General features: G+C 45.3%; 1 protein-coding gene across 5 annotated transcripts in view; it reads left to right on the top strand.

Annotated features, from left to right (window-relative positions):
* kynu (kynureninase) overlaps positions 1-23,247 on the top strand; it is a 288,595-nt gene that overhangs the window by 184,593 nt on the left and 80,755 nt on the right. For 4 of the 5 annotated variants that reach the window (XM_072471682.1, XM_072471709.1, XM_072471677.1 and 1 more), the window contains one exon: positions 4,360-4,506. The exons of the other annotated variant lie outside the window; for it this stretch is intronic. In XM_072471682.1, the coding sequence (XP_072327783.1) occupies positions 4,360-4,506 (147 nt within the window). The remainder of the gene's footprint in view (positions 1-4,359; positions 4,507-23,247) is intronic. 5 annotated transcript variants of the gene reach the window in all.

Here is a 23,247-nt window from a genome sequence, read left to right as displayed (position 1 = left end):
CCTCTTCCATCTACTCCACCAGCCGAGTCAGATTGAGTTTGTGTAAAGTTCCCCAGCTCCTGGCTATCTGAATCCCCAAATATCGGAAGTTTCTTTCCGCCCTTCTTAGCGGCAGGCCACCTATCCCTCTACTCTGGTCCCCAGGGTGTATTACGAAAAGCTCACTCTTTCCCATGTTAAACCTATATCCCGAAAAGTCTCCAAACGCCCTCAATATCTGCATGACCTCTGTCATCCCCCCCACTGGATCCGCCACATACAGCAGTAGGTCATCTGCGTAGAGTGACACTCGGTGTTCCTCTCCCCCTCTAACCACCCCCCTCCATTTCCTAGAGTCTCTCAGCGCTATGGCCAGTGGTTCAATTGCCAACGCGAACAGTAATGGGGACAGAGGGCACCCCTGCCTTGTTCCCCTATGTAACCGAAAATACTCCGATCTTTGCCGATTTGTGACTACACTTGCCACTGGGGCCCCATAGAGGAGTTTAACCCAGCTGACAAACCCCTCCCCGAACCCAAACCTCCTCAGCACCTCCCATAAGTACTCCCACTCTACCCTACCAAATGCCTTCTCTGCATCCATTACTGCCACTATCTCTGCCTCCCCCTCTGCTGGGGGCATCATTATCACCCCCAATAGCCGTCGTTCGTTGACATTCAATTGTCTCCCCTTTACAAACCCTGTCTGGTCTTCGTGCACCACCCCCGGGACACAATCCTCTATCCTCATTGTCAGCACTTTTGCCAGCAACTTGGCGTCTACATTCAGGAGCGAGATAGGCCTAGAAGACCCGCATTGCAGCGGATCTTTATCCCGCTTCAGGATTAGTGATATAGTCGCCTCCGACATTGTCGGGGGTAGAGTCCCCCCTTCCCTGGCCTCGTTAAAGGTTCTTGCCAGCAGCGGGGCCAGCAAGTCCACATATTTCCTATAAAATTCCACCGGGAACCCGTCTGGTCCCGGGGCCTTCCCTGCCTGCATGTTCCCCAGCCCTTTAGTCACCTCGTCCACCCCAATTGGCGCCCCCAGGCCTGCCACCTCCTGCTCCTCCACCTTCGGGAACCTTAGTTGGTCCAGAAACTGCTGCATCCCCTCTTTTCCATCCGGGGGTTGGGACCTATCTAACCTCTCATAAAAGGTCTTAAACTCCTCATTTACCTTCCCTACACTCCGCACCGTAGTTCCCGTTTCATCCCTAACTCCCCCTATTTCCCTCGCCGCTGTCCTCTTACGAAGCTGGTGGGCCAGTAGCCGACTCGCCTTTTCCCCATACTCGTATCTCATTCCCTGAGCCTTCCTCCACTGTGCCTCTGCCTTCCCTGTGGTCAGCAGGTCAAACTCTTTCTGGAGTCTTCGCCTCTCCCTATATAGTACGAAGTCTTACAACACCAGGTTAAAGTCCAACAGGTTTGTTTCGATGTCACCGATGTCATCGATGTTTCGATGTCTCCCTATATAGTCCTTCGTCCGGGGCCTCCGCATATCTTTTATCCACACTCAAAATCTCCCCCAGTAATCTCTCCCTCTCTTTGGCCTCTGTTTTCCCCTTGTAAGCCCTGATGGAGATCAACTCTCCCCTCACCACCTCCTTCAGCGCTTCCCATACTACCCCCATTTGGACCTCCCCATCATCATTGGCCTCCAGGTACCTTTCGATACATCCCCGCACCCTTCCACAGACTCCCTCATCCGCCAATAATCCCACATCCAGTCGCCAGAGTGGGCGCTGTTCCCTCTCCTCTCCTAGTTCCAGATCCACCCAGTGCGGGGCATGGTCTGAAACAGCTATGGCCGAGTACTCCGTTCCTTCCACCCTCGAAATCAGTGACCTACCCAAAACAAAGAAATCTATCCGGGAGTATACCTTATGGACATGGGAGAAAAAGGAGAACTCTTTGGCCAGCGGCCTAGCAAATCTCCACGGATCCACTCCCCCCATTTGGTCCATAAACCCCCTAAGCACCTTGGCCGCTGCCGGCCTTCTGCCGGTCCTGGATCTAGATCTATCTAACCCTGGGTCCAGCACGGTATTGAAACCCCCCCCACATTAGCAAGTTTCCTACCTCCAGGTCCGGGATACGTCCCAGCATCCGCTTCATAAATCCCGCATCGTCCCAGTTCGAGGCATATACATTTACCAGCACAACCAGCTGACTTCAACTGACCCCGGCTTCTCCCGTTCTCTCCTTGGCCCCCCTGTGTGTGGAACTCCCATCTTCCTTGAGCCTGTCTTCCCGCCATCATCTCTCTAGCGCGGGAAAAGACCCGCGCTTTCCTAGAACCGTCCCGCCCTCTATGGCGCAGCTCCCCCTACAGCCCCGTTCCCATTCCCCATCCCCCACCTATGTCCTTTTTTCCCCGCTGGCGCCCACATTTCTCAGTGTCCTCCCCGTCAAAGACCGTCCCGATACAGTGAACCTCCCTTTCCCCAATTTACATTTCTAGACATCAACATTGTCGTTTCCCCCCCCAACATCAGTCCTTCAGTTCTGGTCCAGTTTCTCTTTTTGGATGAAGGTCCATGCTTCTTCCGACGTTTCAAAATAATAGTGTCTATCGTGGTACGTGACCCATAATCGCGCCGGCTGCAGCATCCCGAACTTTACTTTCTTCTTATGCAGCACCTCCTTGGCTCGATTGAAACTCGCTCTCCTTCTCGCCACCTCCGCGCTCCAGTCCTGATACACTCGTATCACCGCATTCTCCCATCTGCTACTCCGTACCTTCTTGGCCCAGCTCAAAACAACCTCTCTGTCATTGAAGTGGTGAAATCTCACGACCATCGCCCTTGGTGGTTCTCCAGCCTTTGGTCTCCTCGCAGGGAGCAAGTGAACCCCTTCCACCTCCAAAGGGCCTCCAAATTAGAACAATTTGTACTACGGACTTTTGTCTTTTTCCTAATCAGCACAAGACAAAAACCTTTACCAACGTGTCTCCTATCAGCAATAATTTTGAACCTACAATAAGCAGGTCACTGCAAATTTATCTGATGCACAAATGGAATGGGAATAACAGAATCAGTTGATGGCACCAAATTTGAGATATAAACTCAGGGTTCGTATTGCAACATAACATCATGCTGTTCACTTTCACACTGCATGTAAGATATTAAACTGTGCCCTAAATAATTACTATCCCTATATTGGCTAGGGCGACCTCACTGGTTTTAATACAGAAATGGAAAATTTCAGCAGCAGCTCATTAACTTGCGGAAGCTAGTGGTAGTGGGACAAGGATTTACTGAACTATGTAAAACTATGTAAAACCCTGCCCACAGCAGTAACTCTCTCCCAATCCAGTCCTTGTTGGGACAGCCAACAATTGCAGGCCCTGCTTGGGCCGGCTTTTATGTGTAGTCTTCAATGAGCTCTAGATGGGCCGGGCACTTGGATATAGGCAGTTGGGCCCCCTGGCTGAGCGGCGGCACCTGATGAGGAGGGGATGTCAACTCTGCCAGCTCAGCATCGTGTAGCATGGGCTCCCATTTTTTGAGGTGGTCCAAATACTTCCACTGAACTCTCGCCTGGATCCTAACTTCGTCTTGGCTCGTTAAGCTCAGTGGGCTAGACAGCTGGTTTGTGATACAGAACAAGGTCAGCAGTGCAGGTTTAATTCACATACCAGCTTAACCGAACGGCGGCGGAATGTGTCGACTAGGGGCTTTTCACAGTAACTTCATACTTGTGACAATAAAAGGTTATTATTAATATATCATGAGGTGAGTGGTCCTGTTCTCTCTGGCATGACACCTGGGAGCCAAAATGCCCCATTTCCAAAGTTGTGGGCATAGACCCCGTCCCCTGAATGAACCCGGACCCTGGAGCTGTGAAGCAACAATGCTAACCACTGTGCCACCATGGATAGGACCTGAGAGGCAATGGAGGGAATTACTATGACAAGGTTCAGGCTCTATTTTCATGGCAAGCTTTTTCATGGCTATCAGCCTTCATATTAAGTAATAACATATGCACTGTCTCCATGCTGATCCCTTGATTACCTGGGATCACTCCCATAATTTTTTTAGTTGAGACTCTATGAGGTAAATCATCTTTGTGTGAAATCCTTTCATTGTGAAAGACTGAAGTGCAATGTTGCAAGCTTTACTTTGGCTGATGTGGAGATTTCTGTTCAAATAACATAACTACCAGCCAAAGAATTCAAAGTAGATTGCATAATTTAGAAGCAGATGACTAATTTGAAAATAATGAAATGTGTTAGATTTTCTGAAGTGCTTGAAATGTTAGAACAATATAATTGAACTGAAAAGTATTCCTAAAAACAAACATTCCCTGATTGTAGAAAGCGATAATTCTGTTCCATAAATTTCTGAAAAGCGTGATCAACTATTTGTTTCTTAGGGGGAAGAGACCTTGAGAGCAGACGATATTTTATCTACAATAGAAAAGGAAGGTGACAGTATTGCTGTGATTATGTTCAGCGGAGTACAATATTACACGGGGCAGCTGTTTGATATGGCTTCGATCACAAAGGCAGGACATGCCAAGGTGAGTTGAACCCAAGGTTTGTCAGCCTCTGAAGAAAGATAAGATAAAGTAATGCTTTTTCCAGAAACTGGAACGTTGGCAAGTAACTTTGTAGAGTGGAGTGAAACAAAAAGTAGGAAAACGGTTGCAGATATCCGATATGGACCCCTAACCTCTGAGCTCCAGGACACTGTATCTGGGAAGTACCCCAAAGATACCCTGGGGGACCACCCTTGGATGTTCCCAGGTCAGTATTGGGCTGTAACTGACCAGGAGTTTCAAACTTCCGATGGGCAATTTCCCTGCAATGGAAACCATCCGAAAATGCAATTTATATCATAAGCATCCAATGGTACCTACTGTGTTACATTAATAGTTGCCCATTAGCAGTTGGAAGAATTAAAACCACTTCTGGCTTCTGGGTAAATATACTATCTGCCCCCCTCTACCCACTGCAGGACTCCCTCTGCACCCACGGGACCACCCCCACCCTCCACACGATCCTCCCTGAGTCTGCATGATAACCCCTGATGACCCCATTGACCACTCATAGGCTACCCTGATGACGTCCAACCCACACGGGACCTCTTGACCCTCTTCCTACTGACACCCCTTCCCCTACTGACACTCCCCTCCCCCAAATGAACCTCCTGACTGGTACACCTCTGACAATGACCTCTTCTGCCCAGCCCTCTCCCCACCCACGATCCTGATCCTGCCCACCTTACACACTTACCTTCTGCCTGGTCTGAACTTTTAAGCTTACCTGGTTTATGACACCTAGTGCCATAAAAAGGTGGCACAGTTAAATTCCCTTTAACTCTGCAGCCCTTGGTGGTAAGCCCTAGGAGAGTGCTGCACTGTTCAAATCTTACCTGCCCCATTTGGAACTCTTGGACTTGAAGGTAAGAAATTGCAAGCGGAGTGGCGATCCAACTCAATTGCCGCTCCACCAGTATTTATGGCCCAAGGTGACTCCTATCACAGAAAGTCAGCAAATTGGTTTAGTGGTCTTCCAACAATTTCTTTGAAAATCTCTGGAGATATGTGAAACTGGTGAATTAAGCACCAAGCCCACACCTCCACCCTCTCCCCATAACCCAGTAACCCCACCCAACACTAATGGCAATTTGGGGTACTAAGAGCAATTTAGCATGGCCAATCCACCTTACCTGCACATCTTTGGACTGTGGGAGGAAACCGGAGCACCCGGACGAAATCCACGCACACACAGGGAGAACATGCAGACTCCGCACAGACAGTGACCCAGGCTGGGACCCTGGAGCTGTGAAGCAATTATGCTAACCACTATGCTACCGCGCTGCCCCTCTTTTTGAACCACTGCCATCCATTTAGTTTAGTGCTGTTAGGGAGAGATTTTCCAGATTTTGACCCAGCAATAGTGAAGGAACGGAGATATAGGCCCGAATTTTATGTGGAGGCAGTGGCCTTAGCTCCACATTTAAAAGTCGGGTGTGAACCCACTATGCGTTGCAGCCATTTTATAGCTGTCAGACTATTCCATCTGGGAGAAAGTCCCACCTCGCTGCCAGCCAATCAGTTGGCCAGCAAAATAGCCACAATTTATCATTTACATCTCCTTAAATTATTGGATGGATAATTGGGGCCACAGGGTTACAAATTTCCAAACCAACACCTGCTGTAAGTACTACATTTCAGGGGAGCAACTTTTAAGGCTTTCCAAGACACAAAGTCTATCCCGTGGTTGACTTTGATTCTTGTACTTGAAGTCATCATTGGCTAGAAACCTAATTGGCCTATCCACATAAATACTGTGGCTCACAATAGGTCAGAAGCTGAGAAATATGTGGTGCATAACATATCTCCCGAACGTCCAAAACATTTTCACCATCTGCAAGGCAAAATTTAGTGGAGTGATGGAATTATCTTCACTTGCCTGGATGAGTTCAGCTCCAATAACAATAACGAATCTCGACATTACCTTCAGTAAAACAGGCTGCTTGATCAGAAACCCAGCCACCATTTCAGATATACCTCCCACATGCAATGTGACTGCAGTGTGTACAATTTCTAAGATTGGGGAGAAGGCAGGAGAATGGGGATAACAAACACATTAGCCATGATTGAATGGTGGAACAGACCCGATGGGCCGAATGGCTCAATTCTGCCCTTAAGGTCTTATGATACAGTGCAGCAACTCGCCAAGACCTCTTTTCAAACCTGTCACCCCTACCAAGGACAAGGGCAGCAGGCACATCGCAACACTACTACTCCTCCAAATCTACTCCTGACTTGGAAATATTTCACCAGACCATCATCATCACTGGATCAAAATCCTGGAACGCTACTGAACAGCAATAAAGGCTGCTGTTTGAAGTGATTCCCACATCCCATGAATGAATACAAATGAAGTCTAACTGCTGCATCAGTAAAGCATCCAGCAGGTGCTTGAAATCTCTTTAGGTTTCAAAGTAAACAATATATATTTTTAAACAGCATGTCGGTAAAATGAGCTTACCATACCATCTGTGAAAGTGAGGTGATGCTGAGCTATAATATATCTTTGAAGAAGTGTCATCATTTAAAATCATCACTGCTGAATTGTTCAATTATGTTTAAACATTTTGAGTTAAGTACACAAAGTAACATGTTTGGAAAGTGACTTTACAGAGCTCATATTTACTTTCCTTAAAGTGTTTCAAGTTTTATTTAAATTCCATTGAAAAACATTTTTAATCAGCTTAGTTGGGGGTTAATGATAACCTAACCCATCTGGCAGGAAGCAGATCAGCCATCCATGGCCAGTGAAGTAAAATTGAGTGTCCGATGGAATCACGTTGCTTTTCCACCAGCTGAGTTAGATTAACATGTCTACACATCTCACTCCTGATAATTGTCGCTCATGTAATGTTATTTTTGCAAACATGAAGAGTTAGCCTCATCAGCAAGGTGGCAAAAATAATGCTGGGAAAAAAATGAATTATTCCATTGAACATCTTCTCTAAGGCTCTTAAGGTTGGGCAACAAAATGTTGGCCTTCGCTTCAATGTTCAGATCCTATGAAATATTTTTTTTAAAGCGCTCTCAGTTATATAAGCTATTTTGGGAATATTTTCCTGCAAAATATGAGAGTGCAATTCTCTAATAAATTAACAAGGGAGGATCTAACCGTCCTCCATACAAAAGAGGATCTAAACATCGCCCCTTGGTATTCAATGGCTTTACCATTACTGAATCCTCCACATCCTGGGGGTTACCATTGATCAAAAACTGAACTGGACTTGCCATATTAACACTGTGGCTACCAGGGCAGGCCAAAGGCTAGGAATCCTACGGCGAGTAGCTCACCTCTTTACCCCCCAAAGCCTGCCCACCATCTACAAGTCACAAGTTAGGAGTGTAATGGAATACTCTCCACGTGCCTGATGCAGCTCCAACAACACTCAAGAAGCTTCACACCATCCAGGACAAAGCAACCCATTTGAGTGCTTCCCCTTCCACAAACATTCAAACCCTCCACCACCGACAAATAGCGATAGCCGTGTGTACCACCTACACAATTCACTGCAGTAACTCGTCAACATTCCTTAGACAGCACCTTCCAAACCCACAACTGCTACCATCTAGAAGGACAAGAGCAACAGATACCTGGGAACCCCACCACCTGGAGGTTCCCCTCCAAGTCACTCACCACCCAGACTTGGAAATATATCGCTGTTCCCTCACTGTCGCTGGGACAAAATCCTGGAACTCCCTCTCTAACAGCATTGTGGGTGTACCTACCCCTTAGGGATTTCAGCACTTCAAGAAGGCAACTCACTACCACTTTCTGAAGGGCAATTCGGGAAGGGCAATAAATGCTGGCCTAACCAACGAATCTCACATTCCGTAAATAAATTTTTTAAAAAGCATCAATCGCTGTTCCGTGTTTGACAAATCTATTATTGAGCTTCTCGAGGCAAAATTTGACACTGAGGTTTTAAAAGCTTTATTTTAATCTGTTCACATTAAATTTGCACAGAATCCACACTCTTCCACGTGTGTGCATGTGTGTGCGTGCTTTCACGTGTATGTGTGCTGGGCATTCCAGCATGTAGATTGCATCCAGGTGGGTCTAGTAACCCACCTATTTCACAGTTACCATTGGTTTTGATGAGCATAAATCAATTTGGACAGTGTGTAAGTTATGAGAGTGTTATAATCTGCATGTTGGTGCAATCTTCATTTGTTATTGTCGGAGCTTGCCCAAGATTGATTTAGCTTGAGGGAAACAACAAGCCAAACATATCAATGTTAACATTGCTTACATCATGCTGACTAGTGACATGTGTGTTTTCCCGTTCCCATTTCGAACAAGGATCTACACAATATACTGAATTCCAACCCCCCCCCTCCCCCCACCCCCCTATCCACATGCACTTCCAGTGGTTGTCTTTCATTTAAAATTGATTTTTGCTGCCTTTTAACTGTGCTTTTTAAAATAGCTCTTTATTCAGTTCCAGTACACTTTGTCATCTTTACACTTCAGGAGACCCATAACCGCAAACCCCAATTTCAAAGGAACGGAAGGAGAAAGTACTCAACAGTAATGTGCTCAGCAGGTTTGAATGCAAAAGATGCCACAGAGAGCAGTAAATACATGAGACACTCAGCCAAGTAGATTAGTGTTTCAGAGCAACAACAAAAATAACAATTTCTTTAAAAAAAAACACCACATGGTGCTCAGTAACTTAACATATTCCCTTGGCCTCAACAGACAAACACAGATGACTTCCTTGAACACTGACCCTCACGAAAAGAGTCATTGAAGAGAGTACAGTACTTCACTTAAATTCCTATTTGCAGATATGTCAATTCCTCAAATGCCTCATCAGCTAGAGTGACATCTCTTTTTTGAAGACTTTTTCTCATAGGTGGATTTGGAATAAATGGCACTTTAATGTGGGAGAGCATGGGGTAGCAGGGGCTGGTTTAGCACAGCGGGCTAAACAGCTGACTTGTAATGCAGAACAAGGCCAGCAGCGCGGGTTCAAGTCCCGTACCGGCCTTCCCAAACAGGCGCCGGAATGTGGCGACTAGGGTTTTTTCACAGTAACTTCATTGAAGCCTACTTGTGACAATAAGCAGTTATTATATTATGTGTGTTTCAGTGCAGGTGGGAGATGAAATCTGGGGGAAATTAGAGCATGTTGGGAAGAAGCCTCCATCCTGCCAGCTTCTACACTGAACTGCAGAACCTTTGGGTTGTCAATTTCAAGATGTTACTAAGCGAGCAACGTTATCATGGGGTTATGGAGTAGAGCGTTAATTCCACAGGGCTCCCAGGCTTTCTGGAATTTGCAACCAAAAGCAAGATTAACAGCAATTGTATCACTGAAGCCATGATGGGAGAAATATGTCAATAAGTACTGAAACCTCAGACTGCTTTTTTTGTTTATTTGTGTGAAAGACTTTTCATCAACGCTTTAGAGATTCATTGGCGGTCTGCACTCGAAGTTCAGATCAGCATGGATGTTGCTTATCCTGCATTACTTTGGACCTCAATGAAGATAGAGCTGATGACTAGCAGGAGCATCATGGGAAGCAACACTGCTGAAAGCTCTGCATGCCCACTGTAAAGAGGGTTATTCGCGAGATGTTGTTCACAGGAGTAACCATACCTGGTAGACAGGGGAGACAGTTAGAGGATAAGTTTTTGTAACATGGTGGGACGCTGCTGTCTTAAGAGGCTCACGGTGACGCATCAGATGATTATAGACATTTGCAGCCTGCTGGAACAAGGCATATTGCCAACCGGATCTGGTAGCTGCACTTCACCACATTTGTGAAGAGAGGTCTGTGACTTTAAGGTAACCGGGTGAGTGTGCCATTGCTGTCACCTTTAATCCCTACTTATATAATTGAACTACTTCCGACACTGAGTCCATGAATGTGGCTCCATGCTCTTCTTCCTGACCATTGTTACTCCAATCATGCATTCTGTCCCAGTCAGCTTCTTTCTGTTGCTGCTGGGGAACAGTACATCCTCTTAGTTCTCAATGATTTATGTACATATGCACTGAGGTCCCTCTATTTCTGCACCTCTGTTAAAGCTTCTCCCATTATTTTATATGCTTTCTCTATATTCTTCCTGTCAAAATGATTCACCTCACACCTTTCTGTATTGAACTTCATCTGCCACTTGTCTGCCCAATGCACCAACATGCCCATGTCCTTTTGAAATGGAAGACTATCCATCACAATCCCAACATTTCCATCTTCGTATCATCTGCAAATTTTGAAATCCTGCCCTGAACATCATGGCCTGTGTCATTATATATCAGGAATGGCAAGGGTCCCAGCATTGACTCCTGAAAATCTATATGGAGCACTTCAACAACATTGCCCTTACTAATCTTCTCTATTACCTCTTCAAAAACTCGAGAAATTTAATTAAATATGATTTTCCCTTAATAAATCCATGCTGGTTTCCTTAATTATCTTACACTTGTCTAAGTGACTGTTCATTTTGTCCCGAATTATAGTTTTCAGAACCTGCTGGTGGAGAGAGTTGAATTTTTTGTGAATGATCAAGTGGGTTGCTTTGTCCTGGATGGGTCGAGCTTCTTGAGTCTTGTTGGAACTGCACTCATCCGGGCAAAGGGAAAGTTTCCATCACACTCCTGACTTGCGCCTTGTGGATTGCGGACAGGCTTTTGGGAGCTGAGATGAAGGCATCAGGATCTAATCAATGAGGATTAAAATAAACTGCTTGTATCTTACAAACAATGTTGTCATTTACTAAAAGGCCAAGTGAGCATTTTCATCATATTGGCCAGAGTTCACTTCCCATCTCTGTGGAAGTCTGACAGTCTTCAATAAGCATATAAATAATAAGTGGGTGGTAAAAGAAAGAGTGGGGCCAATTCGGTATTTAAAAAAGGGATCTTGCTTGTGAAGGCAGGAGAAATAGTGGGGTATTAAAAGAGTACTTTGCATTTGTCTTTACAAAGGAAGAAGATGCTACCCAGGCTGAGGTGAGAGAGAAGGTAACTAGTACATGAGAGGAATTTACAATCAAGAAGGGTGAAGTGTCAGGAAGGCTATCCTCACTTGAAATTATAAGCTGTCAGGACCAGGTGAGATGCTGAGGGAAGTAAGAGTGGAAGTTGCAAAGGCACTAGCTTTAATTTTCCAGTCTTTCTTAGACACAGGGGTGATGCCAGAGGACTGGAGAATTACAAATGTTACACCCTTGTTCAAAAAGAGGTGCAAGGATAATGCCAGAAACTACAGACCAGTCAGTTTTACTTCAGTTTTAGGAAAACATTTTTAAAATTCATTTCTGGGATGTAGGCACCATTGGCTAGGCCAGCATTTATTGCCCAACCCTAATTGTCCTTGAAAAGCTGGTGGTGAGCTGCCATCTTGAACCGTTGTCGTCCCTGATGTGTAGGAACACCCACAGTGCTGTTCGTGAGGGAGTTCCAGGATTCTGACCCAACGGCCATGATAGTTCCAAGTCAGGATGGTGAGGGGAACCTCCAGGTAGTGGTGTTCCCAATATCTGCGGCTCTTGTCCTTCTAGATCGTAATGGTTGTGGATTTGGAAGATGCTGCCCAAGGAACCTTGGTGAGTTCCTGCAGTGCACCTTGTAGATAGTACACACGGCTGTCACTGTTAAGGTATGATTCAGTGTGTATTGCTATGTCAGGGGTTGCTTGACTAGTCTGAGATAGCTCTCCCAATTTTGGCATAAGTTCCCAGATGTTAGTAAGGAAGATTTTGCCGAGTCGACAGGCTGGGGGTTTGCCATGTTATTTCCGGTGACTGGTCTGCCCGGTTTCACTCCTTTTTGTTTTCTTTGTTGCATTTGGATACAACTGCCTGGCTTGCTAGACCATTTCAGAGAGCATTTAATAGTTTGCCACATTATTGTGGGTCAGACCAGGTAAGAACATCAGTGATCCAGATGGATTTTTACGACAATTAATAATGATTTCATGGTAATTGCTGGACTTTAATTCCAGCTATTTTAATTGAATTTAAATTCCACCATCTGCTGTGATGGGATTCGAACCGAGATCCCCAGAGCATTACCTTGGTATCTCGATTACTAGTCCAGTGACAATACCATTACAACACCATCTCCCCTACCACTGACACATTGTGGCAGCAGTGTGTACCATCTACAAGAAGCAATGCAGGAATTCATCAAGGCTCCTCAGACAGCACCTTCCAAATCCACTGTCACATCCATCTAGAAGGGCAGTAGATGCATGGAAATAGCACCACCTCTCGAAGAAGCTCACCATCCTGACTTGGAAATATATCGCCATCCCTTCACTGATGCTGGGTCAAAATCCTGGAAATGTCTCCCTAACAGGACCATGGGTGTACTTACATCACATGGACTGTAGCTGTTCAAGAAGGCACCTCAAGGATAATTAGAGCTGGGCAATAAATACTGGCCTAGCCAGTGAACCTCGCATCTCATGAATATAATTTTTAAATTCAGTGAGGCAGGGTAGCAACAAATGGCAGGTATCAGAATGCAGCTTTGTGTGTAAAACTGCATGGTTCTGTGTTCCTTAGGTTTAATAGCCAGGAATAGTATTTACAGGACCCCTTCAGCCGTAAGATTCCAATCTTAAGAGCTGAACCACTTACCTCAATTGCTTGCTGCTGTAACTTCCGAGTGCATTCCGACATGTTAGTGTATTTGGAAGGTGCTGTCAGTGGTGCCTTGGTGAATTCCTGCATTGCATCTTGTACATGGCATACACTGCCACCACTGTGTGTCAGTGGTAGGGGAGACGCTGGCACAGTGGTATTGTCGCTAGACTTGTAATCCAGAGACCAGCATGTTGTGGTTGGTGTCCAATTTTAGTCTCCTCCCTATTGTTGAGAGCTATCTTGTCCTGCAGCATGAGAGAACACCAAGTTAACGAATGCCTCCTAAATCAGAGAGTACAGAGGCATGGGACATGCGTTTGTTGTGCAGTTCCCGAAAGATGGAGAAAAAGCAAAGGCAATGAAGATGGGAGATTGCATTGACAGGAGGCCCATGGAGTGTGAAGTGAGGAAGACATCATGAAATAAGGTGACTGTTCAAAGAATAACAAGATTGAAGAGAATGGTGTGAGTGGATATTGTGAAGTGAGAGTGCTGTGTTAAAGGTGAAAGATAGGGAAAAATGAATAAACTGTAAGAGAAAAAAAGAACTGAAACTAAATTGCAAAACAATTAGATGTAATTTTGGCTATTCTAACTGCAGAAAGGGAGAAATAGGGAAATATCACAGTTTTCTCTATGATTAATGTAGATGAGCTCTGTGTATATCTGGGGCAACAATGTATTGTGTAGCGTGTACTTTACTCTGATGGTAGTTGTCACTATTTTAATGCACATGTTGAAGAATCATGTATTTCATAGTCATGTACATTTTACAGCGGGCCCCATGCAAAGACATTGAATACACTACTGCTGTGATATCTGTGGTGTGAAAGGTGGTGATTTCCATGGTAACGGTGAATCATAGCAGAATATCGGGCCATTAAAATAGTGGCTCATGAATCAGAAAAATGTGTTAAACTGTTCCTGTTGAATATGTGTGATTTGCTGTTATTTAGTGGAAGGTCAAGCTTTGAGAATCTGAACGAATATGCTTCCAGGCACAAAACTATAAGATATAATCGATATAAAAATCACTTCATTGCACACAGTTCAAAACCAAGGGACACTATTTATAACAGAGCTTGTTTTAAAGAGACTATCAAAACCACCTATGGCATTGGTTGTTTTACACCACATAGGCTTTTAAGACAAATAGATCAAATGGAAAAATATACATTTGAAGAGAGCACAGGCAATTAAAAGACATAATTTGAAAGCATTGCTGTGGAAGACATTATTATGATCAAGATCATGTGTAAAATGTATTCTCAGGGAAAATGGATTGAAATTAACGAGTTTGCATTACAGTTGGAACTACACGACAAAAGCTTTTCGTGTGAAATGAATAGAAATCAGGATATTATTTAAGCAAGGTTTTGTTAAAAGGTGGAGGTTTAGAGGAAGTCTTAAACCTCAATTTGTGGACCTTTTTTTCGTGCTGCAGACCATTGGGTCACTTGTTAGATCAGGGTTAAAATTCGAAGGAAAAATCAGGCAGTTATGGGACTTGGTACTCTGAAAATATTCATATCTGAAAAAATATTCTGCAAGAACTACCGACTCTTGGAAGTTCTGAATCCCATGGGCGATTTTTCTTGGGTGATTTTAAACAAAAACAGTGCAAGGCAGTCTTGCATTGTCTTTCCACAATTCTCCTTGACTGGAAGTATGCATAACCCTGAAATGCAAGATCACACAAACCTAATTTTGCTACAGTAGTGTTAGAGCTAGAAAATAAAGTGACCGTGCACCTTCTTGTAATGATATCTATAATCTAAGGAGAGTAAAGGGTTAACGAGATGATGTTCATGTATATCAACACTAGATGGCATCACTGAGTAGTTTTATAAAAGGCTGCATCTCTAGGCATTCTAGGAGAAGCTGCTAGAGAAGTTGATGTGGAAGGATAGTGTGAAGTTGAGTTAGAGTCTTGGTTATATATTAGAGAAATAATTAATTACTGTATCACAGATCCAATACTATTATTTTATTAACTGTTACTGGGACTTGTGGGAGGAAACCGGAGCACACAACGGAAATCCACGAAGACACGGGGCGAACGTGCAGACTCCACACAGACAGTGACCCAAGCCGGAATTAAACCTGGGACCCTGGAGCTGTGAATCAACAGTGCTAACCACTGTGCTACTGTGCCACCTGTGCTACTGAGACTGTAGCTTTAGTCTGGGTCCAGTCATAGGCCCAGCTGCCATTATCACTAAACAGAACGTGGCTGGATTTGCATACCAGGCCCCTGGATGAGGCTGACATGGTGGCACTTACATTCCCTCCAGGGCCCGAGGTCTATGAATCCGTTCTCTGTCCCCGGAGCCTCTCATTTCCTACCTCGGAATTCTCAGTCAGTTCAAGGCCCGTTATTTTGGCTATGTGTCTGTTTCCAGAGCTGTCTCAGCCCCAGTGCCCAGCTGATGATTGCTTAAAACAGGAGCTCACTGTGTGAGTACATGAGGCTCCCAGATTTCATAGAATTTACAGTGCAGAAGGAGGCCATTCGGCCCATCGAGTCTGCACCGGCTCTTGGAAAGAGCACCCTCCCCAGGCCCACACACCCACCCTATCCCCATAACCCAGTAACCCCACCCAACACTAAGGGCAATTTTGGACACTAAGGGCAATTTTAGTATGGCCAATCCACCTAACCTGCACATCATGGGACTGTGGGAGGAAACCGGAGCACCCGGAGGAAACCCACGCACACAAGGGGAGAACGTGCAGACTCCGCACAGACAGTGACCCAAGCCGGGAATCGAACCTGGGACCCTGGGGCTGTGAAGCAATTGTGCTATCCACAATGCTACCGTGCTGCCCCAGATCTGGCATGAAACCTTCCCGTGTGCAAGCTGTTGACTGTGCTGCTAGATCAGCAAGGAAATCATAATGATTGCCAATGGCATGTGCTCAATCTGCGCCATCACAGCAATGGGTTCCATTCATGTTATTTTGTGCAATGCTTGGAAAGTATCTCCCGAATCCAGTTTGAGAACCTGCACATGGCTTACTACTGTTATTCCAATATTAAATGAAGTTAATGGGAAATTTTCACCTCTAAATGGTGGTGTGAGGAGCCTTTCATTGTAGCTCTATTTTGACCACGGGGGAACATAAGCCCCGGAATTAATTGGCGTAGCGGTTTAATTTGAAGTCTGACTCATTTCCTCGAATAAATTTCAGTTAAAGCGGTTGTGTTCGGAATGTATAAATGCCATTAATTTTATTGCCTTGAAATCAATCACAACCTCTGACAAGTAACAGTTTGTTGTTTGTCATTGTGGGATTGTTTTTTTGGCTGAAGTATTAATGCAGCATTAGAAATTATTTCATCAAAGCAAATTACTGCGGATGCTGGAATCTGAAACCAAAGAGAAAATGCTGGAAAATCTCAGCAGGTCTGGCAGCATCTGTAGGTAGAGAAAAGAGCTAATGTTTCGGTCCAGGTGACCCTTTGTCAAACCTAAAAGACAGAGAAAGTGGGAAATATTTATACAGTGGAGTGAGAATGAAAGATGAGTCATAGCCACAGAAACCACAGTAAAAGAGTGCTTATGGCAGTCCCCAGAGAGAACAAAAGGTGTGAAAGGCCAAACTGCAGAGAAACTAACACCAGAGGGTAAACTGTGACAGATGTAGATGTGGGGGGAAGGGAAGGGGCAGCAAAGGGGAGAAAGGGTAAGGAAAGGTGGATAAGATGGGGGGTTGAATATATATAAAGAAAGACAAGAGAGAAAGAAATGGTAAAAGACAGTTAAAATGAAATGGGATGAAAACAAATGGGTCAAGGTGGGGTAGAGCTGATCATCTGAAGTTGTTGAATTCGATGTTGAGACTGGAAGGCTGTAGTGTGCCTAACCGGATGATGAGATGTTGTTCCTCCAGTTTGCGTTGAGCTGCACTGGAATATTGCAGCAGGCCAAGGACTGACATGTGGCTATGGGAGCAGGGTCTTGTGTTAAAATGGCAAGCAACGGGAAGGTCAGGGTCCTGAATGTGCACAGACTCAAGGTGCTCAGCAAAACGATCACCCAGTCTGCGTTTGGTCTCTCCGATGTTGAGGAGAAAGCAGCGAATGCAATAGACCAGATTGAAGGAGGTGCAAGTGCAATGCTGCTTAACTTGGAATGAGTGTTTTGAGCCTGAGATGTTAAGCATGGAAGAGGTAAAGGGGCAGATGTTACACCTTCTGCGATTGCATGGGAAGGTGCCATGGGTGATGGGAGAGGAGTTGGGTATGGTGGAGGAGTGAACTAGATTATCTCAGAGGGAACGGTCTCTGTGGAATGTTGACATAGGGAGTGATCAGATTTCCAAGATAGCGCCGGAGCGAGGCGACTTCTTGCATGCTGTGCCCAGCATACCCTCCAATTCTATCTTTTACGTTCGTTCTATGCTTATAAAACTTCATTCCAACTCTTTCAAACTCTCTAATAATGTTCCCTACTGCCATCAGACTTTTGAATGGATCTACCTCATATTAAGTTGATCTTTTCTCTACACCTTTCTATAACTGTTAACATTATATTCTGCAGTCTCTCCTTCCTTCCCTATGTACGGTATGCATTGTTTGTACAGCATGCAAGAAACAATACTTTTCACTGTATACTAATACCTGTGACAATAAATAATCAAATCAAATCAAATCAAAGGGAAGATGTGTTTGGTGGTGCCATCACGCTGGAGTTGGCGACAATGGCGGAGGATTCACGGAGGCTGGTGGGGAGAAATGTGGGAATGTGGGGGATTCTATCCTTGTTCTGGGAGGGAGGGGCGGGGGCGAGGATAGTGGCACGGGAGATGAACTGCACACTGTTGAGGGCCCTGTCAACAACTAGGTGAGAAATCACGGTTGAGGAAGAAGGAACACATTTTCGAAGCACCATTTTGGAATTATTTACAAGACGAGTATTGTTTAGGTAACGCAGGCCTCTGTAATAAGGTTGACTGCTGAAGGCCTAAGATATCTTGGCCTCATTTGTTAAACACCTGTCTTTGAGACAAGCCAGCTGCTCAACTACCTCAGGAAGCGGAAGCAATTGTTTTGCTATTGCCACTAACTCTCGTTGCTGCATTCAATGCATCATTATCTGCCCTCCATTGACAACATCCAATTGTAAAATACACGGTTGTGATGAAATGTCAATAATTTAGAACTGGAGGGCAGCACGGTGGTGCAGTGGGTTAGCCCTGTTACCTCATGGCTCCGAGGTCCCAGGTTCGATCCCGGCTCTGGGTCACTGTCCGTGTGGAGTTTGCAGATTCTCCCCGTGTTTGCGTGGGTTTCACCCCCACAACCGAAAGATGTGCAGGGTAGGTGGATTGGCCACGCTAAATTGCCCCTTAATTGGAAAAAATGAATTGGGTATTCTAAATTTTTTTTTTAAATTTAGAACTGGGACTCAGCAGATGGGTTGTGATTCCAGAAATAGTAGAACATATTGGGATGAATTCTCCATTTGGGAGAGTTAAGTCCTCCAGCTGAAGTAAAATTGCTCCACTCTGCGCTGGTGCTAGGAGCGGTGCCCAGGAGCGATTCCCTCTCCCTTCTCATGCAAATTTATGCATGGCAGGGAGCTCCTGAATTCCGTTGGAAACCTGGAATCAGGCCGGCATTTAGAGTGGGCCGTCTCATATCGAGGTCCGGCAGCTGGCCCCCCCTCCACTCCCCTCCACAATGCAAATTCTCCCCTGCTGTCAAGTAGGGTCATCCTCCCACCCCCCACCCCATCACCATGGGAAATGAAGGACGTACACATGAGGGTGACCCAACCCCCCAACAGAGATGTCCAAAGGAGACCTCTCGCTCATACCCACAAAAGAGACCACCCTCCCCCATCAGAGACATCCGACCTCCCCATCAGAGACTACTGTCTGAAAGCTGAAGAGCAGCCCAGGCAGTAGGTTGATAAATCATTGCATTTTCACGGACCATTTGCTAATGTCTGCTGCCTCAGACGGAAATGTTCAAATCAGCAGCTGTTACAGGTGGCAGAGGCTTCCTGGAAAGCCCTGTACACTCCAAAAGGCTTCAGATCCATTGACGGCATTTGAAACGCAGATCTTCCATTCAATTTCACACAGCAATAAATTGCATTAGCCAATGATTGACATTTCCCATTCGTCCAGGGACAGCAGCTTGGTGAATTATTCATTGATCTTTCCCCTCATGCTTGAATGCATCTCTATTACCCTGCTTTGCTAACCACAATGTTTATAAACACTCTTGCTATGATTGATGGCCCCTCGACACTTCAGAAGCAGCTGAGTGCTTCCTGCTGTGAAAAAGTGCAAGTAAAAACACTTCGCTGTAATGTCGTATTCAAGCGTGAAGGGAAAGTCCACTAAGCATCTGTCTCTGGACTAATAAAACTGTCATGGCTAATTCAATTTATTGCTGTAAGAAATTGAATGGAAGATCTGCATTTCAAAGGCAGATGTTAGGGGAGGGTAAGTGAAAATGCAGTGATTTTCCAAACTACTGCCTGAACTGCTCTGCAGCTTTCAGGCGGGGTCTGTGATTCTGATCATAGAATTTACAGTGCAGAAGGAGGCCATTTGGCCCATCGAGTCTGCACCGGCCCTTTGGAAAGAACACCCTACCTAAGCCCACACCTCCTCCCTATCCCTGTAACCCAGTAACCCCACCTAAAGGTTTTGGATACCAAGGGCAATATAGCATGGCCAATCCACCTAACCTGCACAACATTGGACTGTGGGAGGAAACCCGAGCACCCAGAGGAAACCCACACAGACTCGGGGAGAAAGTGCAAACTCTGCACAGACAGTGACCCAAGCCAGGAATCGTATCTGGAACCCTGGAGCTGTGAAGCAACTGTGCGACCGTGCCTCCCATGGAAGGCTCTCTGTTGGGAGTCCAATTGGGGGTCAGATGGGGGGGTGGGGTGGGAAGGATTTACTTTGTGGGGAGGGAAATGGGTCCCTCTGATGGATTTTTAAGGGGCACCTAAGTCAGATAGTTACTACCTTAATCCATGCCGGGGTCCACCACGTCTGGGCCATGCTTGAAAATACTTGCACCTTGGAGTTTGCACATTCTCCCTGTGTTTACGTGGGTGTCACCCCCACAGCTTGGCCCTGCTAAATTGCCCATTAATTGGAAAAAAAAATTGGGTATTCTAAATTTATGAGAAAAACAAGAAATACTTGCACCAATCCACATTGGTGTGAATCCTGGTGAGAGGCCCGCTGCATTACATGGGGCATTGGGAATCGGCCTTCCAGACGGTTAATTGACTGCAAATGGGTTCAAATGACCCATTTGCATCCACTCGCAGGTACGGGTGTGTAGATCACTATGACCACCGACGGGGGTCCAGGACATTGGAACGGGGTCACTGCCCAGCGCCAATCCCGTTTTTAGCCCAATGTTGGATTCTCTGCCAGATCCGGAACCCCATACTGGTGCGGGTGGCAGAGATTCCACACCATTATTATTCCCAGAACGTCAGGTAGTGCATGAGGTATAACCAGGTAATCTCCTTCCAGTTTTGCTGAAAACTAATTGAGAACAGTGCATTTTTTAAAATTGGAGAATCCTCCGCATGTTGCATGTTACGTTAGTAATATTGTACTCATGTAATCAACCATGTGGAGTTTGCAGACAAAGTGTCATTAGTCACTAAGTAAGGAACACTTTTGAAGAACCACTTTCAATTACAAAGCAAATCTAGTGTCAGCTATGTTAGTCATAATGTAGTCAGCTTCATATGTATTTTCTACGTACCCTCCGAAAGCACCAAGAAACCGTAATTTGAAATAATCCAGACCACGTAATGGGCATTCTCCCACATCCACAAGGAAATGATGCCTAGATAAATAATACACATCCTGATGTTTACCCGCAGTGAGTGGATAAGTATCTATTACTGTAGAGACTACAAGCATAATTGAAATAATAGGGTTAAAATAAGGAATTAATTGGCTCAATGACATCCATAATTAATTATAAATAGGGAACCAGAAGGCTTATGTTTCAGGTCTATCTCTGTATTCAACTTAAATTAATCAGTATCATGCGTCCAGTATATGGAACCTAATAATACTGATCAACGTTAGTTCAAAGAACTGTAGAATTCAAGTAACAAAGTAAGAAACTCCTAGCTCCATACTGGAGTTATTTACTGAAATCCAATGTTTTTACTGTTTCCTGGAATTTTGAAATTTTCCACATCAATTCCTTCATCATTTTCAAGAGTCACTTTTGGTCACAGGTATTGCATTTCAAAACTACTTTCACTGAGTGAAGAAAAAGTATTTTCTTTCCCCCTCCCCATTCCTACTTCTACTAATTTAAATCACTCCCTCCCTCGTGTTATTAATTCCTAGATACTGATAGGGGGCAATTTTGAGCCAGCACTAGCTGCCAGTGAGAAACGCGGAACAGTCTCAAAATCCAGTGAGAATCGGAAGACATGGTTGTCTGCGTTGCGATTGGGATTTGCGATTTCCGCCCCCTCTCATCATCGATTGAATGGGGTAACGCGAATCACGCTGTAGGAGCCCGGGAGCCTAGTTTTAATACATTAGCATGTCATTGGTGAGCACTCACTCCAATATTTAGCATGATGTCACGCCGGCACCATTTACCACAGGTTTATATAAAAGTGAACCTGACCGCCTTGCCTCCTAGGGGGATATCGGAGGTGAACACTGAGGCAGACATGGATCTCCAGGGTCTTCAATGCTCAGGGTGCACCAGAGAGGATGTGGAATGACACAGATGAATTCAGCTCGGGGCAGGGGTTCAGCCTCTGAATCTCGGGGATAGGGGGAGGTGTTGCTGGCAGACCTTACCTTCTTTTCATTTCAGGGTCCCCCCGCTTTAAGGGGGTCTGGCGATTGGCATGCATCCATCACTTTCTATGTCCTCCTTGTTGTGGTTGTGCTCAAATCACAAGTGCCCACCCTTAGTGGGAGCTGGAAAGTGGGTGGGAGGATGTGATAACAGGGGGTCAGCACTGGGGACGGCTATGAGGTTCTTGGGTGGGGTTCTATGAGAGGTCCAGCTGCAAGAACAGAGAAGTGTACTCAGGAATGGTTTGCAATCCTGCCTCATGAAGAATGTTGAATCTCTCACTGGGTTATCACACACAGCCTCCCGTACCAGCCTCCCCGAACAGGCGCCGGAATGTGGCGACTCGGGGCTTTTCACAGTAACTTCATTTGAAGCCTACTTGTGACAACAAGCGATTTTCATTTTCACACAGGCAGTACTGTGAGGTCCAAGGGCTTAAACATGCAGGTGCAGCAGGCGGTAAAGAAGGCAAATGGTATGTTGGCCTTCATAGCGATAGGATTCGAATGCAGGAGCAGGGACGTTTTCCTGCATTTATACAGAGCCTTGGTGAGGCCACACCGAGAATATTGTTTGAAGTTTTGGTCTCCTTACCTGAGGAAGGATGTTCTTGCTATAGAAGGAATGCAGCAAAGGTTTACCAGACTGATTCCTGAGATGGTGGAACTGACATATGAGGAGAGATTGAATCGATTAGGATGCTGGAGTTCACAAGAATGAGGAGGAATCTTATGGAAACCCATAAAATCCTAACAGGACAAGACAGGGTAGATGCAGGAAGGATTGTCCTGATGGTGGATGTGCAAAGAACCAGGGGTCACAGTCTGAGGATATGGAGTAGACCATTTTGGACAGAGATGAGGAGAAATTTCTTCACTCAGAGAGTGGTCAGCCTTTAGAATTCATTATCACAGGAAGTAGTTGAGGCCAATATATTGCATGTTTTCAAGAAGTGTAGTTAGATACAGCACTTAGGGCGAAGCAGATCAAAGGATATGGGGAAGCAGGATTAGGCTGTTGAGTTGGATAATCAGCCTTCATCATAATGCAGAGCCAAATCGCCTGCTCCTATTTTCTATGTTTCTATGTTAAGTTGTATGAAAATTCAAAGCGACTTGTCACGGAAGTTTGACAGTCAGGAATTAATGTGTTGGGCTTGAACTGGGAGAGTGAGGGTGCCCTAGGTATGTGCATGCCATGCTAATTGCCGGCTTCACTCTAATCAGTTGCATATCAAGTACTGAAAAAGCAGAGTGACAAACCCGAGGCAGTGGAGGATGGTGTGGTCATCCATGTC

This window comes from Scyliorhinus torazame, chromosome 2, assembly GCF_047496885.1.
Source record: "Scyliorhinus torazame isolate Kashiwa2021f chromosome 2, sScyTor2.1, whole genome shotgun sequence".
Taxonomy (NCBI): Eukaryota; Metazoa; Chordata; class Chondrichthyes; order Carcharhiniformes; family Scyliorhinidae; genus Scyliorhinus; species Scyliorhinus torazame.
Note: the sequence above shows the minus strand (reverse complement) of the source record. Positions and strands in the feature narration are given on the sequence as shown.